General features: G+C 32.9%; 1 protein-coding gene across 3 annotated transcripts in view; it reads left to right on the top strand.

The window, feature by feature from the left end:
* ZC2HC1A (zinc finger C2HC-type containing 1A) overlaps positions 1-13,201 on the top strand; it is a 35,099-nt gene extending 21,898 nt beyond the window's left edge. For 2 of the 3 annotated variants that reach the window (XM_019725612.2, XM_019725604.2), the window contains exons 6-9: positions 2,163-2,259; positions 2,915-3,014; positions 11,228-11,335; positions 12,824-13,201. In XM_019725612.2, the coding sequence (XP_019581171.2) occupies positions 2,163-2,259; positions 2,915-3,014; positions 11,228-11,335; positions 12,824-12,989 (471 nt within the window). In that variant the 3' untranslated portion in view covers positions 12,990-13,201. Of the gene's footprint in view, positions 1-2,162; positions 2,260-2,914; positions 3,015-8,117; positions 8,235-11,227; positions 11,336-12,823 lie in introns of all 3 variants that reach the window. The other variant, XM_074318402.1, reaches the window with a different exon arrangement.
* Positions 13,202-13,700: the final 499 nt, after the last annotated feature.

Here is a 13,700-nt window from a genome sequence, read left to right as displayed (position 1 = left end):
CCGTGTTCAGTTGAAGGTTTGGTTCAAATAGCGCTTTCTACCATTGTATCAGAAATGAACGTCCTCCACGTTCTTTAGGCTTTTTGCAATTTCAGTAAAACATCTTTGTAAATATAAACACTAAGGAAATTTATTACATTTGTGATCTGTATAAAAACACATGAAATAAGCACCTAACAAATAATGAATGAGGTGTACAGTGCCATTAAAATGAATTTATCCAAAACTGTTGATAGCTAGACTCATCCTGAAAACTTATAATACTGGTAGAATTTCAGCCAGATGTTGTAAAATAGATAAAATACAGCTCAGTAAGGAAGGAGTCAGATTATCTAGGTCAGGGGAACAGCACGTTACTGAGAGGCAGTTGAATATGCTTTACACAGGAGGCATTCAGAGTAGTATGTGGATTCAGTGAGAAAACTAACCTGACTCGTTCTGGGTGAAAGTCCTGGGAAATCTTATAGGCGATAGATAAGGTGGGCTAGGTTCTGGATAGCTCAGGAAACCTGACAATAAAACAGTAAAATGGTAGGAGGCCTAATATAGAGAGGGGAAAAACAAAGCACCTTTTGAAAGGAATATTCAGCCTTTTTCTATTTGTAAGCCACCTAGTTGCTACTAAATTCTAATATGTACATAAAAATCTTGAGTCCCTGGTACGTGATGCTATCAGGTCCCTGCTGTCTGAGTCCAGCCTGGACACTGACCTCTCCATAGGAGATACACTGCCTCAGCTCCCTGTGTTCATGCTGGGCTTTTTGCTGTGTTTTGGTAGTTGGCACAAATGAGTGGGTCTTCAGTTCTTAACCCAGTTGTGCGGACCCTGTTTTTAGTAGACATGTCTGATATTTTGACAAGTCGTTGCTGTTAGTTTTAAAATCTTGCCTAAAGTCTTCATGGGTATTTTAGTGGGAGAGACTGATACTAACAGATGCCCTTTGAAACCAGAAACGCCTCTTAGGTTTTCCAAGCAACTGTCTTTATATGGCTCATCTCCAGAGTCTTCTAGTCATTTGTTCATCTGATAGTTACTGAAGGTTTTCTGTTTCCCAAGTGCTTAACAAATTTCAGTGTCTGGCATAATAGTTCCAGATGTGCATGCTCTTTGTGTGTGTGTGTGTGTCCCTTTTGTTAAGATTCTTTTTTGTCAAGACTGAATTTCAAAGGGTTGTAATGTTTGACTAATTTTATTCTGATTATTGGTATAAAATATGATTTGATTTGTGAAAATCAGGTTAAAACCAGTTTTCTCATGAAGTCTTGAGCGTTTAAATAATGCCTGAGGCTAAATCGCAAGGACACGTGCCAGCACACTGATTACCTTACATTTGAAACACTGGGCTAGACTGGACGTGGCACGAGTCTTAATTTCTGCTCTCTTGTTGAGTTGGGGTGTAATCCTGAGCATGTTTGTTTATATTGGAGCAGGTGACTGATAAGATATTTTTGTATTCAGTACTGAGCAAAATTTTGCTCATAAGTGACAGTACAATAAAATTAATAATGCAATCCCTCTAGAGAATGGAGAAAAAATAAAAATAGACAAGATAAGCTGAAATACCCTATCTTTTCTCAACCCATATCCCATTCATCTGACAAGATATGGTGAGAAGAGTGAAGCCAGAATTAGCTCTTTCTCTTCATATTGGGGAAATCTAAACGGCAGCTATTATAAAACTTGTCCAGACTGATACATAATGCTACCAATTTTTATCAGGAAATATGGCTGGATTACATATATGAAATACAGAACCATAGCCAGGAACATGTAAAAGTTTTGACCTTTAAAGCACCACCGAGAGCATCACACGTGTTTCTAAGTTTTTCTGTTAATGTTTGCTTGGAATTTAAAAATCTAACATTGAGGGAATATTTTTGACTAAACAGTTTTTTTCCCGCATGTGAACTGGCAAAAGTTGCTCTTATTTTAGCGGTGAGACATCCGAGCCTCACTTTCCGTACACCAGTTTTGAGAGGGAACATGTTTTAGCAAACCCGTCTCTGAGCTGACATATTTTAACCTGCACTTTCTCAGTGTGGAGAACTCAGTGGCTAATAAAAAGAACGCTCATTTAAGGGAATGTGAGCTTTTGAAATACTAGTTTACGATCCATAATCAAAAATGATGTTGATAAAATATTTTATTTTTATTATTTTAGTATAAGCCACCTGCACTTAAAAAGTCAAATTCTCCTGGAACTACGCCAGGATCGTCACGATTACCGCAGCCGAGTGGCATGAGCAAAACTATTGGAGGTAATGAGACCCGCGAAAAAACTTTACCTTCTTCCTACCTTCCCTCCGTCCCTCTTTCCCTCCATCCCTCTCTCCCTATCACTCTCTTTCTTTCTTTATTTTGTTGTTGTTATAAAAACACTGTTGGTAGAGAAGGAAATGAAGATGGTATTCTATTCTTCATTATTAAAATAGATTATAATTAGCAAGAGATGGGGAAGATAAGTAGTTCTTTCTGAGTAAAAATAATGTAACTTTCAATAGCTTCTACTTTAGACATTTTTATAGTTTTTTTTAGATTAAATGTGTATCCTTGATGTTATTGATATAATATCTGTTCAGAATAGTCAACCAAATTCTTTTGATTCTTTGACCAGAGTATTTTCCCCTCATTTCTACCTAAATCTGAACTTGACAGTTGTATTTAATAGACACATGTTTAATGGTTTGAAAGATATTCACCTCTACATTGTACCGTTATTTGTATGTAATTTGTAAGAAAGAAATAAAGAAATTAGAAATGAAGGATGATATATCTTATTCCCTGGAAGCTTCATTTTTAAATAACTTGTTTTGATTATTGCCACTAACGCATTGTTTTCCTTGTCAGATGCTCTGTTTTATGTGATTTTTTTTTTTAAAGTGTCATTAAAACTAATGCCTTTTTTATTGCAAGGTGTGCCTTCAGGTAAAGTGTCTTCAGTTAGTAGCTCTTTGGGAAACAAACTTCAGACCTTATCTCCCTCCCATAAAGGGATAGCAGCCCCTCATGCTGGGTAAGTCTACATTGAACTTAATTTATTTTATATATACGATATATATACGATATATATACGATAATATATAAATATATATATATATATATATATATATATATATATATATTATATATATATATATATATATATATATATAATTATATATATGATATATATACATACACATAAAATACTAAGGTTTTATTTTGCTTGAATAATTGGCTTTTTCGGTAACCTTAATTTTTAGTTCTTTTGTCCTGTAACGTATTGCTGATCAGAAGTACAATCACTGCTATTGATGGTCTAAATTAGTATAACCATATTAGAAAAAAATCTTGTGGCATTTATCAAGAGTCTTAAAAACATTTTTGATTGAATGATTTTACTCTGAGAATCTAAAGAAATCATTTGAAATACAGAAGATTTTTGTAATAACCATAATTCATCAAGCTTTATGTATCAGGCACTGTGCTAGATATTTTACATATAATTTTATTAAAACCACCCCATTACCAGAAGATGAGAGGTTCAGAAGCAAAGTGATTTACTCAAAGCCATACAGGTGTTAAGAGTTGGAAGAGGATACAGATTGGGGTATTTTTAGCTCTAAACATTGGTCTCTTTTCAGGTGTTTTTATTATAATGTTAAAAATACAAAATCACCTAAGTATGTATAGCTTTGTTGGAAGAGCAAATTTTGAAAATCTATAAAGGGATATTATGCAACCATAAAATATACATAAATTTTAGTAGGATGGTTTCTGCTATAACAAGAGGACTATAGGATACAAACTCCATGTTTGCTGTGGTAGAAACTAGAAAATGTGTGTAGACAAAAAAGATAAAATACACTGAAATATTAATAGTGGGTGATTCTTTTCCTTTTACTTCATTATTTTCCAAAGTACTTTTTATCTTTTACAATTTTATATACATGCTTTCACTAAAGTAGCATAATTAAGCTTTCAATAATTATTTTAATGTGGGAAAATTGTTGATAACACTAGAGACTTTAATAGAAATCTTCCTTTTCCAATAGAAACTCACTTTCTCTTCCATTTTGATGTCAGAAAATTAAGGATTGCTATATGACCATTAGAATAAGGGCTTATGTCTATATCTTTAGAAATATTCATTAAATTGATTTAGGAAATACCAACTTTAGGGAATATTGTTTTTAGTTTGTATAGGTTGTTATTTTAGTTTGTATGAAATATATACGAGGGTATACCTCAGATAAGAGTACTTGACTTTTGTTTCCTAATTTGGATTATAATAGAAAGTGCAAGAGCTAAAAGGAATTTAATTATTGTAGAAAAAGAAAAAAATCAACTAACAAGATCTGATTATTTAAATGTTGTTGTTTTTTGCTTTTTGGTGTGCTTCCAAAAAGAAAAGAGAAGAGACAGACTGTCCTCAAGAAAGAGAGAGGTTATCAGTAGAACAGGTAGTTGAAAAGTAAAAGGTTCTCATCTTCCAGTGATAAAAACTGATTTGATTTTTTTTCTCTACTGAGTTGACTTTAAAGATAGACAAAACCATGTGTTTTAACTTTACAAAGCCTTTTTAACCATATCAGAGAGAACTGCATTTCACATTAGTTTCTAGTGTTTATAGTATTGTTTATATTAGGTTGGTGTAAAAGTAATTGTGTTTTTGCAGTTATTTTTAACCTTTTAAATCGCAATTACTTTTGCACCAAGCTAATAGTTTCATTTATACTTGATTATGAATTAAAAGCTGGTAATTTCCAGTACGTCTCCTATCATACTGTTAATTTTGTCAATTGCAATATTAAGTTGAACTGATACCGTGTGTTCTTAAATAGGGCCTGTGAAGCTGGCTGGGACGATCCCAAGGGGCACTGACTTTGGATTAGAAAACTAAGCTTCTAGGTCCTGCTTTGCCACTAAATAGCTGCATCACTTTATATCTCTTTTCTGTGTCTCTCTGACAACATTCTGTGACTCTGGTTAGATAATGACAACAAAGTCTGATCAACATTTACATCATCCCAGGGAGAAAATACGTTTTTACTAACAATCAAAGATTTTGAGCCCATAATTTTATATTATGTACTCCTATAATGCCACGAAGATTTAAAATTTCTGGTTCTCCTACGTCATATTAAACTATCAAACATAACTGTTCAAATCCCAATTGTCCATTTATATATGATCCTTACATGTTAAAGGAATGTTTTTAGCTGCTGGGAAGAGAGCGGTGGTGTTTGCTTCTGGCTAACATATTGCTATCTTAACTGGAACATTACTGTGTTACTATATGAAATAGAACCATTCATGGCTGTCTGTCTAGTGGCAGACTTCATTCCTTTTTTAGAATTACTGAGATAATGATCTGTTTGTTTCCCTTTGGATTGTAAGCTGTGTGATGGTCAAGCTTTGCATGCCCTCTTGCTTACAGATGAAAGTACAAAATGTAGTATAATGCCCAGCTTGTAAGCACAGAATAAATTTTTGACACATAAATGAAAAAAGTAACGAATTAATAAATTAAATCCCTCGTTTGTCAACCTATTGGCACATCATAGAGTCACGGTCCTGGTACTAAAGGAATAATTATGTGAAGTTTGTATGGCAGCTATTATTTTCACTGACAGAGGATTCAGGATCGAGTAAAGGAATAACTGAAATGTTCAAGAAATTGAGCATCTTCTGAGATTAGTAAAATGGAATAATTTCAGTGACTTGGGATTGTTTAAAGCCTGGCATATACATAATCTTTATTGTGGTCAGCTTTAATCATGCATACCAGTGATCTGTAATATTTAGCATATATTGGAGTCATACTACAGGAAAAATTTATCTTTACACTTGTAAAAATTCTCATGTTTGAAAATTAATTTCTCAATAATCATCTGTGGGTCAACTGATTTTAACAGATTTCTTTTTTAAAGTAAAATGTAAACCCAGTAGAACTTTTTCCCTTATTCTAAAAGATGACTATCTCTAATCCTAGATTTTAGAAGTATGATGAAACACAGAGCTTTTAAATAAATATTGCCACATTTGAATTGTCACAAAGTTCACACAGCCATGCTTTGAGAATCGTGTTTTCTTAATGGTTAATTACCAGCTTAAATGGATAGTTCAGCTGATGCTTTTCAATAGCTAAAATATGAAATTTCAAAGCATCTCTGTTCAGTTACTGGGAAAAACAGTTTACTTTGGAGCAACAGAATGCACATAAGGAGCATTTCTTAACACAGAAATTGAATGTGGATTGAAGCCTTTAAATTCCCTTTGATAATATCACTTTTGCAGAGATTTCAATTTTTTTTTCCCCCAGTTTCCCCTCATCTTGTTACTGCTTTTACTTATCTTTAGCTACTGGAGGTTGAGTCACAGAAATAAGGGGTTTGATAGAAAAGGAGACATGAGCAAGGAAGTGTTTATGTTCTCTAAAATAAATGTGGAGATGGTACATGAGAAATGATCTGTTACATCTTATGTCCTGTGTAGTTTAGAGAATGGGTTAAGTGTTTGAAAGTTCTTTCACAAACTAATACTTAAAAAATTTATTTAGTTACCACAACATTGACTTTTATTACATGGTATTCAAAAATATATGTGTAATCAAGATTTTATATGTATATATTTAGATATGTTTATTTTATATATCAATACATTTATATACAGAGGATGCCAAAAAAATGTATATACATTTTAAGAAAGGAAAAACCTGTATTAAAATTATAATAATATATACTGATAACAAAAAATGAATTCAAGTCACGTTTGACTTCTGCAATTACAAGAGGTACTCAAAGTGGTCACCATCAGCGTCCAGACAGTTCTGATTATGGCAAACTACTGCTTGAACAACGTTGACAAAAGTGTTAACATCTCTTAAAATGTATACATATATTTTTTGGCACCCACGGTATAACATATTGATATGTGTAAATTTTTGTATATGTACAGTCTTGATTATACTATTGAGATTTATAAATTTAGGTTGTTTTGTATGCTTTTACCTTGATATCAGCATAGTATAAAGTAGCAAGTTATAGCAGAAGTTTAAGTGATTTTTAGTTTAAGAATAACATTTACTTACATTTAGCTTAAGTAACATTTGAATTGTTTGTGTATTTATATATATGTGTGTATATATATAAATATATACTGTGTTTCCCTGAAAATAAGACCTAGCCGGACCAATCAGCTCTAATGTGTCTTTTGGAGCAAAAATTAATATAAGACCCAGTCTTATTGTACTATAAGACCCGGTCTTTATAATATAAGACCGGGTCTTATATTAAAATAAGATAGTTCTCCTGATTTCATAATTTTCCCTGCTCCTTCCTATGAATGCACATTGGTTGGTGACTGTACGTGTATATGAGATTGTTATTTGATTGATGTACAATGATATATCTACAAACCAGCAATTCTTCCCTTATCCTTTAGGTGGAACTCCTTTATACTTTTGGTCTGGCCTCTTAACATTTTTACATGCGATTTTTCACAATTACCATCCATATTTGTTCACATAGGATCATATTTTATTTTCTCTGAATAAATTTCAGAGATAGCTATTCTTTGCTAGAAAGTCAAATTGGGTAAAGATATAAGTATTTATATGATTTCTTATTTTATTTTTAGAATTTTAAAATGCAGGGGAAATGATAAAGTAATAAAGAAGAAAAAAGAGAAAGGTTCTATGAATTCAGGGAAGGGAAACAATGAGATTATTTGGGAACTCCATAAGAACAAGCATCAGATCTGTCTTATTTACTAGAACAACTTTCAGTTCACTTCAAGCTTCACAAATTTTACTTGAAACAGTTTTTGTCTTAAGTGTCTTCATTGATTGCATTGTCCTGCTATGTGTAAATGTAGCATTTATTTGGAAATTCATCAAAACTGGTAGGGTGGCCTAATACTCAGAATTTTTATATTTAATAATGGACATTGTGTGACGTATCTGAGGATTCTTTTTGACATTGGTCCATACCCCGGCAGTCAGATAATTAAGAGCTTGGGGGTGTGGGGACTTTCTGATGAATCAGAATAATGTCATTTAAAATATATATATATATATACCCAGAAGCAAACAATAGCAATCTCCTTATGGGTACACCTTTATATATTTTAATAGTAAGATGGACAAGTTAGGCCCTCCACTTCGAACTGGAAGACATGTACAAAGGTTGTATGACAGTGATACAAAATCATACAGTGCCGTCAAAAGACATGAGTTATTTCCCATTTACAAGTAAGTATTTGTAACTCCGTTTGGTTAATCTTTTTCAGATATTTCCTTAAAAGCTTTATATAGTGGAATACTATAAACTCATATATGCCTATACTTTAAAAAAATTCTTATTTTAATTGTTTTTAAGCCAAGAAATGCTAAATAATATTCTAGGACTTAAAACATTTTGATTTTTGGTGAACATTTCTATTGTCCTGAAGCTTTTTAAGAGCATACATTTTATTCCATTAAATTTTAATTTTTAAAGGGTTGAAATAGTAGTCACTTTCAATAATTGTTGTTGTTTTTTTATGAAGCTTTTTTTAGGAGTAATATTTTTGAAAAGAATATAGGGATTATGCCATATATGTTATATAATATTGCTCGATTATCTCATAGTTGTTGAATTGTTATAAAAAGGCAGGGAAAGAACGATCCTAGAAAGCGTTTAATCTAGGGATCTTCAGTCCCTTTGTGGATGGTTATAAATTCCACATAAAACGGGAAGGATATGGCAGTCATTTCGGAACACATAAAACTTCACGGTTCATGAGCTTGGGCTCCAATACAAGTCTAGGCCTTTCATTTTTAAAGTGATGAAATTAGGGCCTAATAAGTTACTTGTTAAAGTTGACAAATATATTAGATATACAGTAAAATAAAGATGGGCGAAGTCTTGAAGATAGTCGCAGCAGCCCTGAGTATTTTAAGTATAACAGTTAATGATAAGTCCTAGAAGGAACGATCTGTGCCCTAAGCCATTTTTCTTTTTGGTACTACGCCTGCAGGAACCATTGACTCGCCGGAAGCTGCATTAAGTGCAATTCTAATATTAAAGCTTCTCTTATAACTTCTTGAACTATAACAGGCAGATTCCACTTTTCAGACTCTGGCCAGGAAGAAAAATGCGTTCCCCTTGTGAGACGGGGGCAACGTGTTTCAAGTACTGACCAGGACTCTGTTTCCCAGTCTCTGAGAACGGTTCTTAACAGTCAGATTCTCTCTCTTAGATGTTACTAAAAATACCTGATTGACATTTAATAATGGCAGCTATTATTTATTATAATCGTATTTTTTTCTCTAATGTTTTTATTTTCTAATTATTTGAACAACTTTAAATTATCGATATGGTAAAGTTGTGTGTGTGTATATGTATGGGTGTGTTTGTATTATCTGTATACCTCAGGTACATACTATGTAAAAGTGATAGGATTTCTAACAGGACTTTGTTCTAGAGCCAAACAATAAAAAATGCTTCCTCTGCTCATGACTGTCACTGGAGGAATTGCCATTCTTTGGCAATGATTGTTTAGAGATCGATTTTCTAAAAAGGGACTGTCGCAACATCCCTACAGGGGCTATATGAGAGTAAAATACACCTCAAGATGGACTTGCACTGACCATTTGAAGGTTATTTGCGGTCTGGGGTAACCCATGCATGCCCCAAGGTGATTTCTGTAGAAGTTTAGAAATAATTTAAAATAACTATTCAAAGCAGCGTCCCTTTGAATGGTAACATTGCATTTAAATATAAGATTTGTAATATGACCCACTAAATGCAAGTTCAAGTACTCTGATCATGCAATAGCTTTGCAAATTACTGAATCTCTCTGACTCTGAGTTTCTTCAGCTTTAAAATGCGTTCTCTTTTGAGTTTTTGTGAAGGTTAAACAAAGTGAAGTATGTATCATGTCTGACATCATATTTGGCATGTAGTGGGCATTTGAAAAACAGATTACCTGTATGTATTTTCAAGGTCACTATTTAAAATTCTAGGAAACTCTCTCCAACTTTGCTGTATAAGTAGAGATGGAAGACTCTCAGCCAAAGTTTAAGAACTTCTGTTCTAAAGGAATTTTAAAAAGTATTCTGCATGTTCATCTAACATAACATTGCTTATCTCTGAAATGAAAAGATTCAAGTAAATCTCTCAAGAGGGGGAGGGAACTAATTTACTGAACATCTGACCCCAAGTTCAGCAACATACTGACTGTCTCACCTTGGGTCAGGTACTTAACTGCCCTTTGTCTCTGTTGTAAAACGGAGTTATTAAGTCTCCCTACTTGATAGGATTACTGTGGTGATTAAATAAGTTTATATATGAAGGCAATGAGACATGTGGCTATACCAAGTAGTGGGCACCATAATATAAATGTTAACTTGTAGTAGTAGCAGTAGCCACAGTGGTAATGAAATTATCATCATCAGCTATTCCAAATGTTCAAATAAATTACAGTTATGTCTCGTAACTTCCTATAAGGTAAGTGATGATGGACTCCGAGAGGGTGACCACTATCACCAGGTTGGGCAGTAGCAGTAGGATTTGAATAGATTCATCAGAATCCCAAAGCCTATGCTTTTACCATTATAACGCCATATACTCTTCTAAGTTTTCTTTGGTTCCTGAAGTTTCTGAAAGGGAATTTAGTGATGATCCAACCACAACTCTTCCAGTGATGCCAGATAGCCAGGCTGTGTGTTGGTGAAATTAAATCTTTGAAGGGAAAATTATATTAACCCATTTATTTTAGTTGCTGCTTCTCACAATAGAGTCTCAAAAATAAACTATTAGCCCTTCAAGTGGCCGGCTCATGCGTAAAGTTGTTAGTAATGTTTAGTCTTTTACTCCATCTCACATGCTTAGCATATTGTTTAACGGTTATTCTTTCATAGGCAGTAACAGAACACATCTCCATTTTGAGGAAATTATATATTTTAAACTTCAAAAATCTTGAAGCTTTTCAGACTTATTAACTTACAAATTTCATGTAAAGCATATGTACATATTTTAATTGATCTTTTATACCATCAGGATAGTGTTAGTAAATGCAAAATGCTTTGGTTTATCTTTAGTATTAACTACCATTGTTTTCATATTTAAAATAATTATTTGGATTTTAATCTTTTGACTTTACCTCTCAACAGCTTCTAATTATTTTTTTAATCATGAAAATAAGCAATTTGAGAAATAAATGATTACTATTCAATACTTTTTCATTATGCCACCCTTCTAGAACTAACATCAAACCTCGAAATTCTACACCACCTAGTTTGGCACGAAATCCTGCCTCAGCGGTACTTACAAGCAAGAGAAAAACATATGCTGAAAGCTACATGGCCAGGTATGTTTTATTTTAATAAGTAAACTAAAAGTGAATACAGTTTTCCACGACCGCCTACAAAAATATGTATCAGGCTTTTATACAAAATCTGACTTTTTTTTGCTATACAATTTAATCTGGCCTTTAAATTGTACACTATAGTTTGTACATCAATCATATTTTCCTATACCTGATAATATTGTTGTAAATTCTCAAGGATAGTTTGTTCAGTTACACTGAATTCAGTTGTGTTCTTTGTATCTGCATTTTTAACTGCATCATGGTTATTTTTACCTCTACAAGTTGAATAATGGACTCTTTAAACCATTACTATTACAATTTTCAGCAGCATTCTAATTTAAACCCCTGCTGAGGCTGTGACTACCCATGTACTTCCCTTTCTGTTCTGTCACAAGGTTTGTATAACTTTGACATTCATTCTGTTTTTAAGCATATAATGAAATTGTCCCAGTTACAGATACTTATTTTTTTTATAGAGATCCTAACTTATTCCAGAAAGTTTTAAGGCAAGGTATATAAATTCATGATGTACAGCATGGTACAATATTTTTTAAATGAAAGAAGAATAGAAAGGAAAAATGAGAGTTAAAACATAACAGTGAAAAAGGAGTGAAGTTAGTCCACAAAATGTTGCAGAAAAGTTTAAGGCAAGGTCCATGAAGCAAGATACTTAGCTCTCAGAAAAGTAAGGGAAATTTCCACAAGACAAAAATATAAGAGTTCCCAGATCATTTATAACTATAGGCTTACGTTCACATGAGTCTAGGGTTAAAAGTACAGTATCTGCCTTTTCTAAGAAATTCTTAACTGGACAGATAACTTACGTAGACGTAGTGTAGTAGCTCCCTCAGAGCCCATAAAAGCAAAGGCAAATTGTCTGGTGTGAAATGCTCTTAACCTAGGCTTCCAGGTTCTCAGAGGGAAGCAAATATGAGCTCACAATTCTGACTTACAAGACACACATGGAAATTCCAAACTATACTAAGAAAGTAGCAGTCACAAGAGGTAACAGAAAACAAACACAAGCACCCATTGCTTAAGATTTTGAAATCATCAAACACTGCTTATAGAATAAGTCTGTTTAAAGTAAAGAAATAAGACAGAGAATTGGACTCATAAACAATAACAGTATACTATCACAGAAAGATTTGAACACCTTTGCAAAAGAACCAAACAGAACTCAACATAAGGAAAAAAACTTAAAAACTCAAAAGATCATTTAAATTATATAAGTCACAACAATATACAAGAAGTGAACTAGAGGATAGATTTAAAGACATTATTTAGGGACAAATATAATGCCAAATAAAACACTTCAAATTTTAATAGTTACAAAAAGAGGTTCTTTTTTATCTGAATTAGAAGAATATTAAAAATGAGATTAAGAAAGCTTTTAGTTATACTTAATAGGCCCTTTTTCCCAGGGTTATGGGTTGAAAACAACTGAAGTGAACTTTGTGTTTCTATTTTTTTCCTGTACTTCTCCAGGCCAGATGGAGACTATATATCTTCATTCAATGGTGGAAACATTAAAGGCAATGAAGGAAATTCATCTGGACACTTACCAAAATTCTGTCATGAGTGTGGGACTAAATACCCTGTAGAATGGGCAAAGTTCTGCTGTGAATGTGGCATTCGAAGAATGGTTCTGTGAACAAAATCCCGAAAGAAAAGGAGCTAAGTCCAGAATTTTATGGCTTGCTGCTTCCAGCTAGAGTACTTCCTCTAGTTATTTTGTGCTAAAATTATTCAAAATACTTTTTCCAGCAATTTTTGGAGTATAATCCTTTGACTATGTAATATGTGTGTGTGTGTGTGTGTATATATGTACATAATAAATGTATAATAAATACCTGATACCCCAAACTGTGCCATTCAAGGAAATATTTACTTATCTGTCAGAAAATAATTTCAAGTGGAATCATTAACTTAGGTATTAGTTTTATATTGCTGTCGTTAAAATACAGTAAGTATACGTCTACAAACCCTCAGACCCTAGTGCTTGGCCCTTCGCGCTTTAGGTTGATTATTATTTGAACAAAAAATCAAAATAAACATTTTTATTATTGGTGCCTATTTTCACATATTATTGGTATCTGTTATAGTAGGACGAGATGCTTGGAATTTTGGAATTGAAGAGAATATTTTGTTACAGTTAGTTATGTGAGGTCATTTTCCTATAGAGCTCTTCAATAGTTCATTTATAAATATTTTAAAAAATAGGATAAAAACCAAAAACCTTAAGGTCTATGTTACCCTTTACTCGGTGTATGACTAATTATATAATTTAAATATCTTTACTCATTCTCTGAAAATGTAATTATGCAATTTCCTTTTCAGAGACACAAGGCTGAAAACACAAATG

The sequence above is a fragment of the Rhinolophus sinicus genome, linkage group LG14 (assembly GCF_036562045.2).
Source record: "Rhinolophus sinicus isolate RSC01 linkage group LG14, ASM3656204v1, whole genome shotgun sequence".
In the NCBI taxonomy this organism is placed as follows: domain Eukaryota; kingdom Metazoa; phylum Chordata; class Mammalia; order Chiroptera; family Rhinolophidae; genus Rhinolophus; species Rhinolophus sinicus.
The sequence above is the reverse complement of the archived record's forward strand: the minus strand, read 5'-3'. Positions and strand labels throughout refer to the sequence as shown.